The sequence below is a fragment of the Diceros bicornis genome, chromosome 36 (assembly GCF_020826845.1).
Source record: "Diceros bicornis minor isolate mBicDic1 chromosome 36, mDicBic1.mat.cur, whole genome shotgun sequence".
In the NCBI taxonomy this organism is placed as follows: Eukaryota; Metazoa; Chordata; class Mammalia; order Perissodactyla; family Rhinocerotidae; genus Diceros; species Diceros bicornis.
This window is the reverse complement of record NC_080775.1, coordinates 8,715,023-8,736,852: the sequence shown is the minus strand read 5'-3', so window position 1 is coordinate 8,736,852 and position 21,830 is coordinate 8,715,023. Positions and strand designations below refer to the sequence as shown.

Genomic DNA, 21,830 nt, shown 5'->3' with positions numbered 1-21,830 from the left:
TCCTTATTTATAAGGCCAATATAAATCACTGCCTATGCTTGTCGACAGTTTCAGAAAACTTTCACTGGGTCTTATTTTTATTACACCTACCTAGTTTTCAAAGACCATCCCTGTTGGGTCATCCAGATGCTCAGATGTCACGTGGAAGCCTAGGCTATTACACTTTGCAAATACTGGGAAGTTCAGAAACTCTCCCAGGACATGTAGCTCGAGAGTGGTCCAGTTCAGACTATAGCCAGCTCCTCCCAGCCCCAGCATGGCCAGCTCAGGCTCCTCACCCCCGGGTCTTCCCTCTCCTAATTCCATTCAACAAATGTTCATGAAGTGCAAACCGTCATATATTTTGCACCGTGCTAGAGGTTGTGGAAGATGTTTGTCCTCAAGGAACTTCTGTTCCAATTGGAGAAACTCGCCTTAAAACAAATGTTAACAAGGTACTAGCACTAACAACGGTCCAGGGTAGAACTGAAGAGTCCTACAAGATGAAGAAAAGAAAACTCTTTTCTTTTCTTATCATTGGACCTCTGCCAAGACCACTTAGTACACATGTGGAAAAAGAGGAGATATGAGGCCAAAACCAGAGTTGAAGAGGAGAGGTGGGTGGGTGGAAGCGGAAGGCAAATGTGGTCCCATGATGTGGTCCCAGTTCTCTTGGAGGATTGAAATGAGAGTAGTTATAATTGTCCTCTTTCAAGTAACCTGGCTTTGTCCAAATTCAACTTGCAGTTCACAAGTAGGTGTTTCTTTTGGGGGAGGGGGATAGGCAAACCTTGATTCCAGAAGATTTGGGACTATCCTCCTTAGTTAAAAATGAGGAGAAGGTGTGTGCGTGATTGTATACTGCAAACTTTCTCAGTTGGCCTCAGGCACGGGACACATTTGTAAACTCATGATTAGATTACGTTAAAGAACAAAAAATAAAAATCCTTTGACTTACTTCAAAGCTCCCCTTGACCAGTCACTTTGTTTAGAAACTTTGCTGGACCGGCCATTGTCCCTTCTTGTTGGTTGCATGTTTTTTGAATTAGTCAGTGGTCAGGCTATTCAATGATTAACTGGCATTTTCTTTTCATTTATTTCACAGTAGCAACATGTTTCTTTTTTCCCCCTCCTAATGTCTTTGTTGAACAAACAGCATTTCAACAAGAGTAAACAAAATATTTTAAGAGGAGATATCACCACAAATGAATACACCCACTGTTTTCATTTTTCATGTTTTTTCCTAGCTCTTATGTCCCTTGCATACAAATTTTTACCTAATTACAATCATACTGTTGATACAGTTACATAATCTGATTTTTTTCCTTTAGATTATACTGTGAACATTTTTCATGTATCCATAGACCTCATGATTATTATTTAATTGCTGCATAATATTCCACAGGATGGATGCTCCATTATTGGAGTGAGCCATTTCCCTCTTCTTGGCCATTGAGATTGTCGCCAACCTCTCACTGTTATTCTGCTCATCCATTAAGATGCAGTTGTTACAGAGACACAAAAAATGTCGTTGAGGTGATTGTCTTCTGGAAGAGGAAATAGGCAGCTCCAGCTACACTGTGTACCCACCAGATAAAAAGATGGCACCCATACTATCAAAGGCCCTGTGTGGATGGTTGGCAGAGAGTAATTTTCCCTATGGCGGGACAGAACTATCACAAATAGTTTGTAACTGAGATAACAATGACATTCATTTTTATGATTAATTACCAAGAAATTAGAAGTACTACCACATACATGGTGCCAATCCCACTTCCTCTGTTTTGTCTTCTCACGCCAGAAGCGCATAAGAGGGGACAACATTGCTAACATTTTCTGCATTAGACTACTAATTTGCATCCCTTAACTTGGCTTCTGAGGATCAGTGCCGGATGCCAAGAGAATGTTCTCTGGGCAAAACGAAGAAGGCCTCTTGTTGGCTTTAGGCTAGCAGGTGTGGGGGGTATATAGCAGGTGAGGAGGGTGGGCTGCGTGTTGAGGGTCACTGGCTAGTCCCGTCCTCCTGAGACAGGAAGGAAGCGAGTCCAGGAAGAAGCATTTCACATCTTGCAGGAGAGGAAGAAAGATTTGGGGATGGGGTTGGCAGGGGTCACACGCGCTGGATGGAGAAGGCAGCAGCGACGAAGGCGACCGAGGGAAGGAGGCGAGGAGGGCCGGGCTGCAGGGCGGGAGGTGACCGCGGGGAGACTATGCGCAGGGCAGTGGGGACCCGGGGCGGCGCGGGGCGGGCTGGGGGCGGGGCCCAGAGGGGCGGGGTCCCGGGGGCGGGGCAGCGAGCATCCGGCAGAGCCTGGCGCGGTGTCCCCAGCGCGCACCACGAGCCCCGAGCGGTGTCCCCGCGCGCGTCCCACCGCGTCCAGTGCCGGCCGCCGCGCTCCCGCCGCGCCATGCTCCTGCTGCTCGGGCTGTGCTTGGGGCTGCCGCTCTGCGCGGGGTCGCTGGAAGAGGGGCGGAGCTGGGGTGACACTTCGGAGCCAGTAAGTGGAGATCTCGGGGGGAGCCAAGGAGGCCCCGGGCGCGCGCTGTCGTCCCTTCCCACTGCCTCGCGTGGCGGTTGCACAGACCCCCTTTGACTGGTGCTGGACCCGAGGGAGGGAGGGATCACACCCCATCTCCTGTCACCTCGTCCCCCCTTCTGCTCGGGAACTTCCCCATCTGTTGGTCACTCGTGGCGAGAGTCTGGCTGGTGAAGTTTCCTGCAGAATTGTGCCTGGGACTTAAAGTCCTGCAGAACCAAATCTTCTTCTTGGCTCCTGTTATCTGCACAGATTTCTGCTAGTTTCTTGTTGCTTTTGTTCGTTTCTGAGCCAGATCCTCCAGTTAATTATAAGGTTCTTCTTCAAGACGCATGTGTGGGGCAGTTTTGTGTTACTGTTGTTGCTAGTTGTTCCAGAGAGAGAGTACCATCTAAGAAAAGCTCCAAACTCCTGGAAGCCTCCGCTTTTTCCATCTGAAAACCGAGCGAACACGACTCCCCATCAGGTTCTTATCCATGGTCCTCGGATGGTGGGCGGAGGACCAAGGAAGGACCAAGGGCTCCCTTCCCCTGGTTAATGCTCTGTGCATGTGCCAGAGTTCGTGCTTTAAATGGTTTAACCTCACAGGTGGATAAAACCTGCAAGTATGAAATCTCAATACCGTGTCTGATGGAGGGAAAAGCTTTTTGAAAAATATAAAACATTTCACATAAATATCAATGTAAAGACCTTATAGAGAGAAATGGCTGAGTCCCAACTAATTAGTGTGTATCTACATTGCCTCGTGCTGTTTACACACATATCATTTAAATTATATTTAAATTGTTGAGCTTAAGGAGTGTTTTCTCAGGGTGGGAGGAAGAAATAAGTAGGCATACGCTTCCTCCCCTTTTCCAGCATCTCCATGTGAAGAGCAGATCTGGCTGGAAGACAGAATCTAGGTAAACGTCAGATGGTTACTCCTGTTGCTCTGTTTCGTGAATGTGCTTATCAGAAAAAGGGAAGAAATGGTCATTCTCCTGTAGGGTTGTCAGGAGGAACACCCATAAAAATTCGAGGGGGCTGTGCAGTGGCTGGGGCAGTGCAGGCTTTGGATCCGGAGAGACTGGTCTTTACTGTGCCATTTAGAGTTGTGTGGTCTGGACAAGCTGCTTATCTCCCTGAGCCTTCCTTTCTGGTTAGTCACAGCAGGAAATACACCTCCTTTTGGGTGTCCTTGTAAGGATTCAGCTGCCAGTTTGTGTCAAGGGCCTGGTATACAGTGGGCACTCAATAAATGGTAGATGTTTTAGTAAGCGGTTAAGGGCGTGGGCTTGGTGCCAGGCTGCCTGGGTTAGATTCCGTCACTTAGCAGCTCCGTGACCCTGGGCAAGTTACTGGGTGCCTCAGTGTCCAATTCTGTAAAAGATGGGAAACAGTAGGGTGATGAGTGAATAGCTAATACACCTGAAGTGCTTGGAATGACTTCAGCCCAGGATGTCAGCACTTGCTCTGTGGCTTGGGCAGCAGAAGTGCCGAGGGAAGGAATTTAGGGGAAAGACCTTAAAACTTTTCTGAGGGTTGGAGGGAGGAGAGCGTGGGAAGACCGAAACAAAGATGCTGTTTATGAACTAGGAGGGGGCACGAAAGCTCCAACATCTGCAAGTGCAAGTAGGATTAACGTTCTCAACTTGCCTGCATGGAAAAACATGGGTTTGGCCCATTTTAGTGATTTCATGCTGTCTTCAACCCACGGCACTATTGATTCATCTTGAAAATGACTAAACCAGACAAGAACTCCAACATGTAAAGTTCTGTGAAAATTTGCAATTTTACCTTTGTATCCCCACTCTATTGAAAAAATGTGTGTGCGCATGCGTGACGTAGGATTTAAGGCCACAGGCTCCAGAACCAGACTTCCTGGGTTCGAATCCCGGCTCTGCACTTACTGGAGAGCTACTTATCATCTATGAGTCTCTATTTACCCATCTCTAGAATGGGGATGATGAGGTGACTTAATTAAAAGGATTTTGAAGATTAAACGAATTAATATTCTTAAAAGTTAGAACAGTACCTAGCAATGTAGTTAGTGTTCTATTCTCAATAACTATGGTCTTCAAAATCATATGTAAACTTAATTTTTCTTATGTAACTGAATATGCCTATTAATTTGCACTGAGATTTAAGAGATGCTATCTTATTTGTCGTTTACCTTTAATTGGAAATATTATAATAAAACTTTAGATCCTGGTTCCTTCCTGTCCCCTCCTCTTCTACCTCAGCTGTAAACAATATCACCCATAGTGAGGAAGCATTATAAGCAGTAGTTTTCAGACTTTCGTGTGCAAAAGGGTGGTCGGGGAGCTCATTAAACATCCAGATTCCTGTCCCCCACTCCCATCAATTCAGATCCATTAGGTTTGGGGTGGAGCCCAGATAATTCTGATGCAGATGATCCATGGACCACATTTAGAATAATATTGCTTTCAAAGAATCTTTCAGGAAATTAGTATTGAAAAGGAAGTCTCTTGTATGAAATCAGCCTGCTGCAGATTTATCTGTTTTGTAAGTTTCAAATTGATATGGTTTCTTTAAATAAGGATAGGGTTGTATTTCTGTTATTACAAAATGAACTTTTAATTTACAAAATAATAATAGCCGCCAATTACTGAGTGTCCAGAATGTCCCAGAGAGTTTGCTAGGAGCTCTAGGTCAAAATAATGAGAAGCAATAAAGTGTATGGTTAAGACACTCCGAGTGGAGCCAGGCTGCGCAGGTTCCAATCTGGGCCACGCCTCTACCTGGCTGTGTGTACTTGGGCAAGTCACTTACCCTCTCTGGGTCTCAGTTTCCTCATCTGCAAGATAGAGTTGTTAATGGTTCCTACCTCATAGGCAGGGGTGGGTCTAGGTTTTGTGAAGGGAGTAAAGTCAATAAAATTTGCAGGGCCTTCTTGAAGAAAAAGAATATCCAATGATGACTACACAACTAGGTGCTAAGGTGAACATTTATTCAGCATGATAAATAAGTCACAGCAGATGACACATTTTGATACACTGACAAACATCACAAATATCACTCCTTGTTAAGAGACTGTACAAGGTAAGGGATCCTGAAGCTTACATTTTATTAACTTCTACATAATAATAAAGTATTAAAAACAAAATAATAAACCCACTTCTGCTCTTATGGTTGTTGTGAGGATGAAATGAGTTAATTCAGGCAAAGCCCTTGCATGTGGTAAGCACTAAGGTAATATTAGCTATTTTTATTATTTACGTGCAGCATGGTTAGATCTCTGACTGCCACTGCAAGGACATGGTCAGTGTGCTTACTTTCCAGGAGAGCCATGGACGTCCCCCCAGGGAAGTGACATACCTAACGTCCTGTGTGCAGAGCCTGGATTCGAACCCAGGTGTGCTGAGTGCCAAAGCCGGACTCTCAGTGGTTCCTCCAAAGACCAAGCCACTTTCCTCTTTACAATATAATGTCATTTGTTTAAATGCGATTTTTATTTGTAGCTCCTGGCACATAGTAGAGTTCATTATATGCTTGTGGTACCATGCTGATCTTGGTGACACATTTCTAATTCCCTGAGTTGAGAATTTTTCTGGAGTTTTTATTTTTTAAATCTCACTCAGAACCCAATCTTTGCATTTGAGAAAACACATAGAATCAAGACAACTGTTTTTTGTGGTTGTTGTTGTTTTAACTCTTTAAAAAGTGAAGTCAGGAAAAGATTTAGGGAGCTCCAGGCCACTCAATACTGTCTCCTTTATGTGTGTGGGCGTGATTGTTGAGATGGAGGAGGAGGATCTTGTGGGAGAGATTCTAGAGATTTGCTCCCTCTCAGACCAGCCATATCTTATTTCTTTGGGGGTGAGGGGAAAGAGTAAGGGTGGGGGAGTCCTGAGAATCAGCGATAAGTAGCATGTGACTTCACATTCCTAACTAACATCTTCCCAAAGCTTTGGATGAATGCTCCAATGTAAAGCCAACTTGCCTACCGTGCTGTGGGAGTTCCTGTGGGAGATACAGCAGGCTTTCCGTATCTGAGGAATGGCAGGGTCTAGTTAGGAAGAAGGGGCCATGGGATGGAGACCTGAGCTTTTTTGGGGGGGTGTAGGGGATCCTGAACTTCCTCATTATTTTTCCACAAATCTGGTCCATTTCCTTTGCTTTTCACAGGTGAAAAGGGACAGGGTGACTTGCCTAAGGCCAGTTGCTTTTTTTTTTTATAAGCTGCATGGAAATTGTTTGGAATTTTAGCCCCAAAATGAGGTTTCTTCTTCCATTATGGAGGTTATGGGTGCCCCAAATTGCAAACGGTTAACGGCTGAACAATCTCCTAAAGTAGCAGCATTACTCCAAAGGAAGGAAACTTTCGTGCGAGTGATACAGAATTACGCAAATGGGAATCTTCCCAGACTAACTGTTTTGAGCCTGGGTGATAGATGGCACCCCCAGTGGCTTTCCAACCTCTAGCCCTTGGTTTTGTGTCGGGCCCTATAACAGATCTTGGAGGCAACTGACTCCTGAGTTCCTGGGTCTTGGTTTCAGGATTTCAGAAGGCCCTCAGCAGATGGGGCCAACTGGTGGATAAATTCGTAGCACAGAGCCCTCAGGAACTCATGCCTTCGGTCTCTCGATGATGTGTGGCTGAGGCTGGCCCAGTGCAGCATCTCTTGGCTCTGTTGTAGGATATAGAGTCACAGACCCAGTGATTGGGCTGAAAAGGAAGAGCAGAGGGCACGACCCCTGCCTTTATGTCTCTCTCAGTCGCCTTGGGTCATTAAAGCATCCATACCAGGAGGGAAAGTACGTATATGTTCTGCATATTCAGAATATCTTCCACTGTGGCTAGAAGTAAGTTTCGCCGCTCTACTCTCTTCCCAGACTCTTTCCCATTTATGGACTTTTTAGAATGCTCTAAGGATATTTCTCTTCTCTTCCAATCATAGCCAACACTGTGATTGATCCTGGGGAAAAAAAATGCATCCCCTATTATTCAAGTTACGAACACGTGGGCAGTGCCTGCTGTTTTTTAACCTATAGATGGACTAACTGATGATGGGTGAGATGGAGGAGCTTCTAAACCCCTACAGCCCCGATAGTGTTATTGCTACATTCTTTGTGCAAAGGAAATCTTCAACCACTCTTCTACCTCCTGGTAGTGAATGCTGCTTGGTCCGTGCGAGTTAAGGAGGCAGTGGCAGATCTATGAAGCTGACTATTTCTCAGCGTAGTTCCTGTATTGACCCTGATTCTCTTTAAATTTCTCCTGCCCTTTCATCCTTCTCCAATAAGCATCCTACACAACTAGTTCTAGCCATGCCTCCATCATGAAGCCCCTCATGGTCACTCAAAAAACATAGTGAACTCTGCCTTTTTCCATTTCCTTTGAAACTTATAAAAATTACCTGGTCTATTAAGTTTTCATGAGTATATTTCTTTCAAGTTAGATAGTATTGTCCTTGATGGCAAGGATCATGGCTTATACTTCTTTGTTTTTTTTCTGAGGAAGATTCGCCCTGAGCTAACGTCTGTGCCAATCTTCCTTTATTATGCATGTGGGTTGCTGCCACAGCATGGCCGCCGACCAGTGGTGTAGGTCCGTGCCGGGAACTGAAAACAAGCTGCCGAAGTGGAGGGCGCTGAACTTAACCACTAGGCCACGGGGCCAGCCCCTCATGGCTTACATTTCTCAGTAAATACTATGGTCTGGGCATCTTCTGTTCCTATGCTGGAGAAATAAACTCTGCTCCATAGGAGCAAAGAATCCTATCTGAGCCGTCTCTTAAGTCTGTGATTTGGAGCCCCAAGCTCTAAGGTTACTATTCATGGCAGTCCTTGATATTAAGCTGGAGTCAGTTACTTATCGGTCCTTAAACCCCTCTCCCGATTCTTATAAGGCAATGGGAAAACACTCAAACCGTAAAAGGGATCAGGAATGCCTAACTAAAAACAATGACGATGACATTGGTGTCATTTCCACTTCCAATCCTAGTGGCACCAGGAATCCGTGTGTACCAGGAAGTTTTGACTCTGGTTCAGTCTAAGTTTAAACTTGGACTGACGTGGAGCCATCATGATCCCCTGAGACGTCAGATAGTCATCTCAAAAACGAAAAACCGACTTCTCTTGTTCTCCTCAAGGCTTGTTTACGTTCTTGGAAAACCTATTTTACAAAGGAGGAAACTTCAAAGAAAATACTTTAGATCAACCAGAGAACATAATACCTGAGAGGGGCTGGGCTTTCCTTCTGACCATAGTTATTTTAAGTGGTCCCCAGCCTATTCCACAATTTTAGGAAGGGAAAGGCCTGAAATAAACCTGCAGCACTGGTGAAGAACTTCCCAGGGTGCTTATTACGGCTTTCCTTGGACAGCCTGTGTCCTCCTAGTAATTGGTTCTCATTTGGAGTCGGGGTGGTGAATGTCAACCTAAATCCTGTACTATTTCTTTCTAGTCCATGGTCTATAGAATAGGAGGCTCTATAATGGCTTATAATGGCCATTTACAATCTCTATATTTTTTGGGAGGGATCAGGGATTAAAACAGTTTCTGTTATACTTTTCGTTTACAAAATGGAAATATCTTTATTGTTTTCTATTATGGAAGTCGTACGTGCTAATTTGTCAAAAAGTGAGGTAATACAGAAAAGGTTAAAGAAAAGTAATCCAACCATCCAAAGGTAATAGCCATTAGCATTTTGGTGTACATTCGTCACATACAAACACTTATACTTACAAAAATGAGGTTTAAGGAAACAGTGTTTTCTTACCTGATTTAATCACCTGAAAATGAGTCATGAATATATCAGTCAGGATAGGCTACACTACGGTGTGGTAACAACCCCCAAATCTCAATGTCTTAATATACCAAGCGTTTTTTTCTTGCTTACACAACTTGTCCATCTTGGGTTGGCAGTGGAGCAAGTATGCATGTTGTGGTCACTCAGGAACTTGGGCTAGATGGAGCAGCTACCATCTCAAATGTTGCTAATCACTGTGCCAGAGAAAAGGCAGTTCTGGAGTATTGCACATCTGTAACTAAATACTTGGTCCAGAAGTGACAAATGCTACTTACACTCATACATTATTGGCCTGAACTAGTCTCATGGTCCTGCCTTCCACAAGGGGGCCAGGAAATGCAATACTTCTGGCAGAGAGCTAGAGAAATATTTGGTGAACAGCGCTGAAGTCCAATAAAATGAACATTTTTGGTGCCAATAAATATAGATCCTAAATATAGGTCATTATTTTCAATAGTTGTGTTCTAATTAATCTGTGTATCATAATATATTTAACCAAACCACTTTTAAAGGATATTTTAGGCTATTCCCAATTATTATCAATTATTTTAAAAGTTGCAAAGAATTTTCTTGTACATTCATTTTTTTCTATTAATTTTTTCCCCCTTATAATACTTTTCTGTCAGTAGAATTTCTAAAAGACATGCATACTGGTGGGAATGTAAAATGTTATAGCCACCTTGAAAAACAGTTTGGCAATTTCTTAAAAGTTAACTTTACCATACAACCCAGGAATTCCACTCCTAGGTATCTACCTGTGGGAAATAAAAACATATGTCCAACAAAAGACTTGCAGGTGGATGTTTATGCAAATTTTTTTTTTTAAATTTTTTGTTTATTGCAGTAACATTGGTTTATAACATTGTAAAAATTTCAGGTGTACATCATTGTACTTCTATTTCTGCATGGACTACATCATGTTCACCACCAAATTACTAATTACAACCCATCACCACACACATGTGCGGAATTATCCCTTTCACCCTCCTCCCTCCCCCCTTCCCCTCTGGTAACCACCAATCCAATCTCTGTCCCTACGTGTTTGTTTATTGTTGTTATTATCTACTACTTAATGAAGGAAATCATACGGTATTTGACCTTCTCCCTCTGACTTATTTCACTTTGCATTATACCCTCAATGTCCATCCATGTTGTCACAAATGGCTGGATTTCATCGTTTCTTATGGCTGAGTAGTATTCCATTGTGTATATATACCACAGCTTCTTTATCCATTCGTCCCTTGATGGGCACTTAGGTTGCTTCCAAGCCTTGGCTATTGTGAATAACGCTGCAATGAACACAGGGGTGCATGTACCTTTGCAAATTGGTGTTTTCAAGTTCTTTGGATAAATACCCAACAGTGGAATAGCTGGATCATATGGTAGTTCTATCCTTGATTTTTTGAGGAATCTCCATACTGTTTTCCATAGTGGCTGCACCAGTTTGCACTCCCACCAGCAGTGTATGAGAGTTCCCTTTTCTCCACATCCTCTCCAACACATATTGTTTCCTGTCTTGTTAATTATAGCCATTCTGACGGGCGTGAGGTGATATCTCATTGTAGTTTTGATTTGCATTTCCCTGATAGTGATTTTGAACATATTTTCATGTGTCTGTTGGCCATCTGTATATCTTCTTTGGAGAAATGTCTGTTCAGGTCTTTTGCCCATTTTTTAATTGGGTTGGTAGTTTTTTTGTTGTTGAGATGCATGAGTTCTTTATGTATTTTGGAGATTAAGTCCTTATCAGATGTATGGTTTGCAAATATCTTCTCCCAATTGTTAGGTTGTCTTTTTGTTTTGTTGATGGTTTCCTTTGCTGTGCAGAAGCTTTTTATTTTGATGTAGTCCCATTTGTTTATTTTTTCTATTGTTTCTCTTGCCCAGTCAGATGTGGTGTTTGAAAAGATGTTGCTAAGACCGATGTGGAAGAGCAAACTGCCTATGTTTTCTTCCAGAAGTTTCATAGTTTCAGGTCTTACATTCAAGTCTTTAATCCATTTGGAGTTAATTTTTGTGCATGGTGTAAGGTAAGGGTCTACTTTCATTTTTTTGCATGTGGCTATCCAGTTTTCCCAACACCATTTGTTGAAGAGACTTTCTTTTCCCCATTGTATGTTCTTGGCTCCTTTGTCAAAGATTAGCTGTCCATAGATGTGTGGGTTTATTTCTGGGCTTTCGATTCTATTCCATTGATCTGTGTGTCTGTTTTTGTGCCAGTACCATGCTGTTTTGGTTACTATAGCTTTGTAGTATATTTTGAAATCAGGGAGTGTGATACCTCCAGCTTTGTTCTTTTTTCTCAGGATTCCTTTAGCTATTCGGGATCTTTTGTAGTTCCAAATAAATTTTAGGATTCTTTGTTCTATTTCTGTGAAAAATGTTGTTGGAACTTTGATAGGGATTGCATTGAATCTATAGATGGCTTTAGGAAGTATGGACATCTTAACTATGTTAATTCTTCCAATCCAAGAGCACGGAATATCTTTCCATTTCTTTGTGTCTTCTTCAATTTCTTTCAGAAATTTTTTATAGTTTTCGGTGTACAGATATTTCACCTCTTTGGTTAAGTTTATTCCTAGGTATTTTATTCTTTTTGTTGCAATTGTAAATGGGATGATATTCTTAATTTCTCTTTCTGCTACTTCGTTGTTAGTGTACAGAAATGCAACTGATTTTTGTATGTTGGTTTTGTATCCTGCAACTTTACCATATTCGTTTATTACTTCTAAAAGTTTTCTGGTGGATTCTTTAGGGTTTTCTATATATAAAATCATGTCATCTGCAAATAGTGACAGTTTCACTTCTTCCTTTCCAATTTGGATCCCTTTTATTTCTTTCTCTTGCCTGATTGCTCTGGCTAGGACTTCCAATACTATGTTAAATAGGAGTGGTGACAGTGGGCATCCTTGTCTGGTTCCTGTTCTTAGAGGGATAGCTTTCAGTTTTTCACCATTGAGGATGATATTAGCTGTGGGTTTCTCATATATGGTCTTTATTATGTTGAGGTACTTTCCTTCTATACCCATTTTATTCAGAGTTTTTATCATAAATGGATGCTGGATCTTGTCAAATGCTTTCTCTGCATCTATTGAGATGATCATGTGATTTTTGTTCTTCATTTTATTAATGTGGTGTATTACGTTGATTGATTTGCGAATGTTAAACCATCCCTGCATACCTGGAATAAATCCCACTTGATCATGGTGTATAATCTTTTTAACGTATTGTTGTATGCGATTTGCTAGTATTTTCTTGAGGATTTTCGCATCGATGTTCATCAGTGATATTGGCCTGTAATTTTCTTTTTTTTGTGTTGTCCTTGTCTGGTTTTGGTATCAGGGTAATGTCAGCTTCGTAGAATGAGTTAGGGAGCTTCCCCCCCTCCTCAATTTTTTGGAAGAGTTTGAGAAGGATAGGTATTAAGTCTTCTTTGAATGTTTGGTAGAATTCACCAGGGAAGCCGTCTGGTCCTGGACTTTTATTTTTGGGGAGGTTTTTGATTACTGTTTCGATCTCCTGACTGGTGATTGGTCTATTCAAATTCTCTACTTCTTCTTGATCCAGTTTTGGAAGGTTGTATGATTCTAAGAATTTATCCATTTCTTCCAGATTGTCGAATTGGTTGGCATATAGCTTTTCATAGTGTTCTCTTATAATCTTTTGTATTTCTGAGGTGTCTGTTGTAACCTCTCCTCTTTCATTTCTGATTTTACTTATTTGTGCCTTCTCTCTTTTTTTCTTGGTGAGTCTAGCTAAAGGTTTGTCTATTTTGTTGATCTTTTCAAAGAACCAGCTCTTGGTTTTATTAATTTTTTCTATTGTTTTTTTGGTCTCTATTTCATTTATTTCTGCTCTGATTTTTATTATTTCCCTTCTTCTACTGATTTTGGGCTTGGTTTGTTCTTCTTTTTCTAGTTCCTTTAGGTGCATTGTTAGATTGTTTATTTGGGATTTTTCTTGTTTGTTGAGATAGGCGTGTATCGCTATAAACTTCCCTCTTAGAACCGCTTTTGCTGTATCCCATAAATTCTGGCATGTCGTATTTTCATTTTCATTTGTCTCCAGGTATTTTTTGATTTCTTCTTTGATTTCTTCGTTAACCCAGTCGTTGTTCAGTAGCATTTTGTTTAATCTCCATATATTTGTGGCTTTTCTGATTTTCTTCCTATAGTTGATTTCTAGTTTCATACCGTTGTGGTCAGAAAAGATGCTTGGTATTATTTCAATCTTCTTAAATTTATGGAGACTTGTTTTGTGGCCTAATATGTGATCAATCCTGGAGAATGTTCCATGTGCATTTGAAAAGAACGTGTATTCTTCGGTTTTTGGATGGAATGCTCTGTATATATCTACTAGGTCCATCTGTTCTAGTGTGTCGTCTAAGGCCAATGTTTCCTTATTGATCTTCTGTTTGGATGATCTATCCGTTGGTGTAAGTGGAGTGTTAAAGTCCCCTACTATTATTGTGTTACTGTCTATTTCTGTTTTTATGTCTGTTAATAAGTGCTTTATATATTTAGGTGCACCTACATTGGGTGCGTAGATATTTACAAGTGTTATATCCTCTTGTTGGATTGTTTGACATTATAAATAATAGCCAAAAAGTGGAAGTAACCTAAACATCCATCAACTGATGAATGGATAAACTAAATGTAGTCTATCCATACAATGGAATATTATTCAGACATAAAAAGGATTCAAGTACTGATACATGCTACAACATGGATGAACCTTGAAAAGATTATGCTAAGTGACAAAAGCCAGTCATAAAAGACCACATATTGTATAATGCCAGTTATATGAAATGTCTCGAATGAGCAAATCCATAGAAACCAAGTAGATTAGTGGTTGCCTAGTGCCCGGAGAAAGGCCGGGGTAGGGAGGTGACAGCTAAGGGGTACAGGGTTTCTTCTGGGATAATAAAAATGTTCCAAATTGATTGTGGCAATGGTTGCACAACTCTGTGAATATGATAAAAAACACTGAATTGTGCACTTTAAATGAATGAATTTTATTGTTTGTAAATTATACCTCGTAAAGCTGTTTTAAAAAGATATGCACAAAATCTAGGCATATTTTTCAGGTTTTTGATCTACATGGTCAAATTGCTCTCCAGAAAGGACAATTCATTACTCACAGCAATAGTAGTTAACACTCCTATTATTTAAACAGTGACTTGCCATGAGTAATGTTCAATAACCAGCTAGGACTTTTAGTCCAGACTGGCTGGTTAATTAATATGATTTTTTAAAATGAGCATTTTATCCCCTTCCCATACCCCTCGTCTGCACATGGGAAAGTATAGCATATCATCCAGAAAAAATACAATAAGAAAATTCAAGGTAAGTTCAGTTTTGCTTCTAGAGTTTTCTGGAGTTTTGAGTTGAATAATTGAGCCCATTAGAGTAAGGCTGAACATGTTTACTCATTGTAATAGGCACAATAACAAAGAGCTCATTTTCAAGCCCAAAGTAAAATGAAACAGAATACAAATATTCTAATGAACTCTTTGTTCTTGTCATTTCATCCATGTTCCTCTAACAGATTTAAGAACACTCGGATGGGCTGGCCCCGTGGCTTAGCTGTTAAGTGCGCGCGCTCCGCTACTGGCGGCCCGGGTTCGGATCCTGGGCGCACACCGACACACCACTTCTCCGGCCATGCTGAGGCCGCATCCCACACACAGCAACTAGAAGGATGTGCAACTGTGACATACAACCATCTACTGGGGCTTTGGGGGGGGGGGGGAAAAAGAGGAGGATTGGCAATGGATGTTAGCTCAGGGCTGATCTTCCTCACAAAAAAAAAGAACACTTGGATGACGAGTGACATCATGGGTTAAGCAGTCAGCCAGGTCTGAGAGGGGTGAATTCTAATTCTGGCCCACAAGTTCCCTGATTAAAGATCAAAACTGCTTTTCAGGATGGATAGTCCTTTTTGTGAATTTGAATTGTCTTTAACCCCCCCGTATAACTCCGTTAAGAGTGTCCTCACAATCATATTTCATGACTCTTCTCTTTTTATAGGTTGGACTCAGGGTCCCAAGGCAGCTCAGGCTGTTGCAAAGACTGGTATGTATACTCATGGCACATCTTAAAAGTCTGTTCCCTCTGTCAACTTAAAAAGCAAATTTGCCTGTTATTGTATGCTCAACATGAGTTTATTCGGGAATAGCCGAAATTAGCAAAGAATTGCAAATAATTGCAATTCGGGATGTGTATGCTATGGTGAACCATAGGCAAATCCAGCAAACAAAGGAGGGGAGCTGCTTTTATAGAGAAGAAGGGGAATAGGGAGGCGCAGTTGTAAAGGAAAGTCCATTGGGGCAAAGTAACACTTCAGGGCAGCAATGGCTTCTCATTGGCTGAGCTGTGGCATTTCTCATTGGCTGGGCTCTTGCTGGGTAGGGAGAGAAATCTTCCTTCGGTAGTAAAATAATTTTACTTCCTATTCAAGATGCAAGGGCTTGTCTCTTCTTGTTTTGTGTAATTGAGGATGTGTGATAGGCCGTGAGAGGTCCCGGTACAGGCTTTCCCCACTCCAATTTAGTTAAGGTTTCTTTTATTAATTTCCACACTTCAATATTCTATGTATTTTGAACTAGGCACTAGCTTTGCTTGCAGCTCCTCTAAAGCTTACAAAGTTGCTTGCAGAATTCTAATATGAAAATATGAAAAACATAGCTTTTATAAGTCTTCTTTAAGTGGATTTTTCTTTCTCGAAAGACCTGATTATTTGTGTAGGACAAAGTATGGAGTTTCAAAGATCTTCTTAAAAAAAACACCTAAAGTAACTTTTACTTTTTTATGACGGTCTTACACAAGAAATAAAGACTTTCTCATGAAGTAAACAACTAAACCAAGCCAAGAATTCACATTTGTAGATTAAAACTTCATGTGAGGCAAGCTGGGCAAGGCTCTCCGTGCATGTTGGAGGCTAACAGATGGAACTTGGGCAAATGTTCCAGAGCTCTGAGAGCTTATTTGAAATGACCTCAGTTCTTCCTTACTACTGTGTGTGCAGTGACATATCAAAATGTGGGGACATGCCTTCAGGCTCTGGGGTGTGGCTTCTCCAGCAGTTTCTCAAAGGTAAGGCGTTTATCCAAGGCCTCCCTATACCTGGTGGGTGTTTGAGTCAATTCTGGGTTTATCATGACCAGCGTCATGATCATTACCATCTTTGTTTGGAATGGGATCTTGTATTCTTGTCAATTTCGGCTTGGCTAGAATTGATAAGAGGTGGTGGAACCAGGATTTGAATCCCAACAGCCTGACTTCTGAGTCTGTGCTCTTAACGAATACACGAAACTGCCTTCTTGATTATATATATATTTCTTATTATTTTCATGCAACAATACCTCACCTGGCCTCACTCTGTCCATTCTTTTAGATGGTGAAAAATATTCCGTGTTGTTGGCACACTGTAATTTATTAAGCATTCTACTATTGATGAGATTTCAATTTGTTTCCATTTCTTGGGCACCTATAAATAATGCTGCAAAAAACTTTTTGTTTATTCTATTATGTGGTTGCTTTTGATTCTGTGGCCTAGATTTTCAGTAGGGGGATTACTGGATCAAAGGACATAGACACTTGATAGATGTTGTCAGACTACTTTGGAATACTCTTACTCCTAATACTATCTTTGTTAGTTCCATTTCTATCAGCAGTGATGAACATGCACATTTATGCAAAGATACAACTACTCTTTTTGATTTGTCCATCTTTTAGATATAAAGTGATATTTCATTGTTCCTTTAACTTGCATTTACTTGACTACTTATGAGTTTGGACTTTTTCTACACATTTATTGGCCATTCAGAGTAGATCTTCTGTGAACTGGTTTTTTTTCAGGTCCTGTGCCCATTTTTCTATTGTGTTTTTTTATCTCCTAATTGTCAGTGTGTCGGAGATCTTTGTATGTTACAGATAGTTCTGTCTTCTGAATTGGAAGAGTTCTCCCCTAAATGTCATTTGTCTACTTACTTTGTTTATGGTATATTTGCCATATAAAAGTCTTAAGTTCCTGAGTAATAAATACATAAATAAATTTATCTTTTCTTTACAGCCTCTGAATTTTCATTCTTGGTTACAAAGATTTTCTTGACCATTTGGCTTAGACTGTTTATGTAATTGCTTAGATTTCCTTAGAAATCTCTTTGAATTTTAAAAGTCTCACTTTCACATGTATTAGGCTTTTTTAACATGAATTTTGTTTAGCCGTCTAACCAGTACCAGAATGATCTTTCCAGCAGTAAGCGTGCTGCATTGTTTTCTTTTGCTAATGTCTTCGACGACTTGGTATCATCTGTAGGATTAGTTCCGAGGACATATAAGGCCCTGTGTGATCTGACTCCTGCCTGCCTCTGAAGCCTCAGTTTACCCTGTGAGTCTCCTTATATTTTGTGCTCTAGCCATACCACACTCATCTGAAGGTCTCTGAATGTTCTCTAATTAACGAATAGAATGAGGGTGGCAACAGTGGGTACTTTGCTATCACTGCCAGCTCATGGACCACAGGAATTTGCTCGATTTTATTCTGAATTAATTAGATACTCTTTTTATGATGCTCTCTGGCATCACATATACAAAAATGTTCATAGTTTGAAAAGCATGGCTATCTTTGTGTCTGAGTCTCCATGGTGCTTAACAGATACTGGTTTGGTTTTGCTAAAACAATTCACTCTCATCGTTTAACTCCCGATGGCAGGGGGCTGTGTCTTGGCATCTCCTCATAGCAGGTCTTCTAAAATTTGTAATCAGGATTTGTTTTAAACAGATGTGATAAGACACATAGACATGGAAATGATCGTCATGAAGGAAGTTTATACTCACAGATCCCTAGGAACAGGATGCATGGCACACCACTCAGGGCCACATGGGGAAGCATCAGGGTCAGTCGTAAGGCACAAGGGGCAATGAGGAGAGCATGGCCCAGAGCCTTTATTAGAGTTTTCTCGGAAGGAGTTGGTGAGTCAGGTTAGGTATGGCAAGTAAGCTTAGGATTGGATAGTTTGAATAATTTTGGCAGGCTCTGGGCTATAATAGTGTTTCCTAGTTGTTCGACACCTGGCCCTGGGGTGATTCACGGCAGGGGGAATATTGACCTGGGGTGTGAGAGTTGGGGAGTGTGGGCTCTGGACTGGTTGGCTGAATATCAAAGGCGTGCTTGCAGGGGAGTCGTTTGCTATCTCTAGGAATTAGCTAGCCCTGGTAGAGACAGACTCTCCAGAATCAAGGCCCCAAATGCCAGAGCATCTAGAAAATAGAAAAAAAGAAAATATAGTCAATACAGCAGGCAGCATTATATATGCATCTGTCTCCCTACTCCCAACTCTAACCATCGTGGTTTGTCCTTTTGGGAAGGTGTATAGAGGGGAGTTTTTCCTACATAAAGGTGTTAATTGCATTTTATGTTTCCTTTCTTCTAAATGTAGCGAAATATTGCTAAGTAGAATGTATTACCACAAATAGGCAATTCAGAGCTGATGCCACCTTCCGTCTATAAAGGGATAAAATTATTTCCCCAAGGAGATTAATATAGTACTCAGGAGGTGCCTTATCTGGAGGTCTTCTTTTTGTGTAATAACAACGTGGGCTATGTTGTTTTTCTCAGAAAGGAGAGGCATTAAGGTTTAGTAAAGATCTCTGGACCTGGAGTCAGCCAACAACCAGGCATCAGCTTTCTCCTTTGTAAAGTGAAGGGGAGCAGAGTTACATGATTTCTAAGGTTCTCTACCACCTCCAAAATTAATTCTTCTAATGGTCACCACATTGTTCTTCTAATAAACCAGAATAAAACAATAAAAGGTTAATCTTCTGAGAAGAGGCCTGGGTTCTGGCAAATGCCGTTGCAAACGTTTCTCAGTTACATTTCGTTGCAAACACTCCTCATAACATTTCCAGATGGCATCTTGGGTAATTCAGGACATCCTCTGGGTGGCTTGATTTTTAAGTGACTCACATGAGTCACACAGAAACCTTTGGTCCCTTGAGCAGCTAATTAAGACACTCCCTGCCTCAAACTGCTTTTCCGTCTGTTGAGCCTTTGTAGGAAAAAGAATGAAGAAATTATTGCCACAGGAAGACTTGATTTTTGTCCCCTGTTTTCCAGTTGACATCCCCAAATGAAATAATGAGTTAAATATAAATATGGAAAGCACGTTGGATTTTTAAGAACGGTGCATTGGGAAAAATTGAGGCAACTGTTGTATATCCTTCCTTTTATGACACATTTTCATGAACCTCTGCCGTTGCAAGTTCTGTGCTTGGCTTTTGGGGTTGTTCATTTCCTGACAGTTTTGTGTACCTGCCCAATATTCTTTTCACAATGTACCCATCTTTCTAATTAAACTGCTCTCTCTGTTTCTTGTTCCAGGTATGTGATATGGTTCAGTCCTACTTCCGTGTCTTTTGTGTTTTTAGAATGTTCCTTTTGTTCTCTTTCACTACATACAAACTCTGCATCTATTTAAGAACCTTTTCTTACTTTTACAGACCTCACTCACTTCTCTTTCTTCTGAAAACTGAAAGGTCTTATAGTCAATCAGTAAAAAAGAAATATATATATATGTTGTTAGTGCTGTGGAGTGGGTTCTGACTCCTAGCACCCCTGTGGACGGCAGAGCGGATCACTGCCTGGTCTTTTTGTGCCATCTTCTCACCTTCTGGCACTCTATTAGACAATGCTCCGCTGCTATTCATAGGATTTTCATGGCCGGTTTTTTCGGAAGTGGGTGGCCAGGTCCTTCTTCCTAGTCTCGAAGCTCCACAGAAACCTGTCCAGCCTGGGTGACCCTGCTGGTATTGGAAATACTGGTGGCAGAGCTTTCAGCATCACAGCAACTCACAGTATGACAACTGACAGATGGGTGGTGTGGGTCCCTGACTGGGAAAGAAACCCAGGCTGTGGCGGTGAGAGTGCCGAATCTTAACCACTAGACCACCAAGGCTGACAATACACACACACACACACACACACACACACACGTATCCCCATATCTTCCTATGTTGCTTTATATTTTTTGCACTTTCTTCCCAATGTGATCATAAGTGTCTTGAGACAAGGAACCATGAGTAACATTTCTTCCCAATTCTTCATAGAATTTAGTCTACAGTGCTTAATAAATACTAATTTATTACCATTTCCTTTTCTGGGCATATACATATTTTTCTTTAATTGTTCAAGATTCAGAAAATTCAATTCAATGCCACAAATGTTGTTGAGTTTTACTCTATGCTGAGAGCTGTGGGTAAAAAAAAACCAGGAATAAGCCATGGTCGCTGTTCTCCACGTGTCTGCAGTCTAGTGGGGGAGGGGTAAGGGATGGGTAGCTTAGGGGGTGGGGGATGGATTTGCGCATGACTGATGTCGGTGGATTGTGGACCCAGAGCGCTGTAACAGAAAGGCAAGTGCCCTGATGTGTAAGTGACAGCAGGGGCTCCTATGGGAAACAGTAACGGGGCAGAAGCAGGCAAACTAAAATAGTTTCTTAAAACTTTTATAAGCCTGTCTCTTGGGCCCATAAACCGTTTTTCCTCTTCTTGGTGTAATAGTGTGGAAAATTCTGCTACATCCATAATCTTAATTTAAGGCAAAAGAAGATACCATAGTTGTTAAACTTAGTATTTTGTCAGATGTCTTCTCATTTTCACATTTAAGTTCAATGAAGTTATAATTGATAATTATCTCATAAATAAGAACAAATCAACAAGGCATCCAAAATAGTCCTAAGGGTACCAAGAGAAGAAGACTTTTAATGATTTTTAAAATAGTGCTGGGCAGAGACCCGCCGCTGAAGGAGTAAATTTTATTTGGAATGCTACGTAGTGAGAGCTGTACGCTTCGTTTATCTAAGATGTGAACTTACCAAGTTTTCTCCCTCTTAGCACTCTGTTCTTATGTAAAAGAGTGACAAGTGAGTGATAAGTCATAAGTTATTGGGAGGAATTTTCGGAAATGTCAGAATATGACCGCAGTGCAGAATGGATTCAGCTTAATGTCCTACATCTCAAATGTTCACAATTTAATGGATGATAACTATTATCCATTAAATAATAAAATAAAAGTCACCTGTGAACCTTTTGACTCAGCACAGGTGACTTTTGAATCAGCAGCAACAACTGAATTATATTTAGTATTCTTTTGGAGGTCTGTGTTTTATTGGCTATGTCACAATCATCGCTGTGGAAAGCCTTGAACGGCCAGGCTGTGTCTGGAATCCTTTTACGAAAGAGGCAGGATTGGCAGTCAGGGACTCCAGATTCCACGCTGGATTGATTCCCTCCTACCTGTGTGACCTGGGGAAGAAAACTACTTTGGCCGACGCTGGTAAAGCAAGGGAATTGGACATAAGAGTCTCTTATTTATTTTTTGGTGAGGAAGATTGGCTGTGAGCTACCATCTGTTGCCAAACTTCCTCTTTTTGCTTGAGGAAGATTGTCCCTGAGCTAACATCTGTGCCAATCTTCCTCTATTTTGTATTTGGGACACCACCACACGTGGCTTGATGAGCGATGTGTAGGTCCGCATCCAGGATCTGAACCCGTGAACCC

At 41.3% G+C, this 21,830-nt stretch overlaps 1 protein-coding gene across 1 annotated transcript in view; it reads left to right on the top strand.

Moving 5' to 3' along the window:
• The first annotated feature begins 2,387 nt into the window (after positions 1-2,387).
• Positions 2,388-21,830, top strand: part of ITIH5 (inter-alpha-trypsin inhibitor heavy chain 5) — an 83,369-nt gene continuing 63,926 nt past the window's right edge. Inside the window, exons 1-2 of the mRNA XM_058532855.1 lie at positions 2,388-2,477; positions 15,300-15,344. Coding sequence (XP_058388838.1) covers positions 2,388-2,477; positions 15,300-15,344 — 135 coding nt within the window. The remainder of the gene's footprint in view (positions 2,478-15,299; positions 15,345-21,830) is intronic.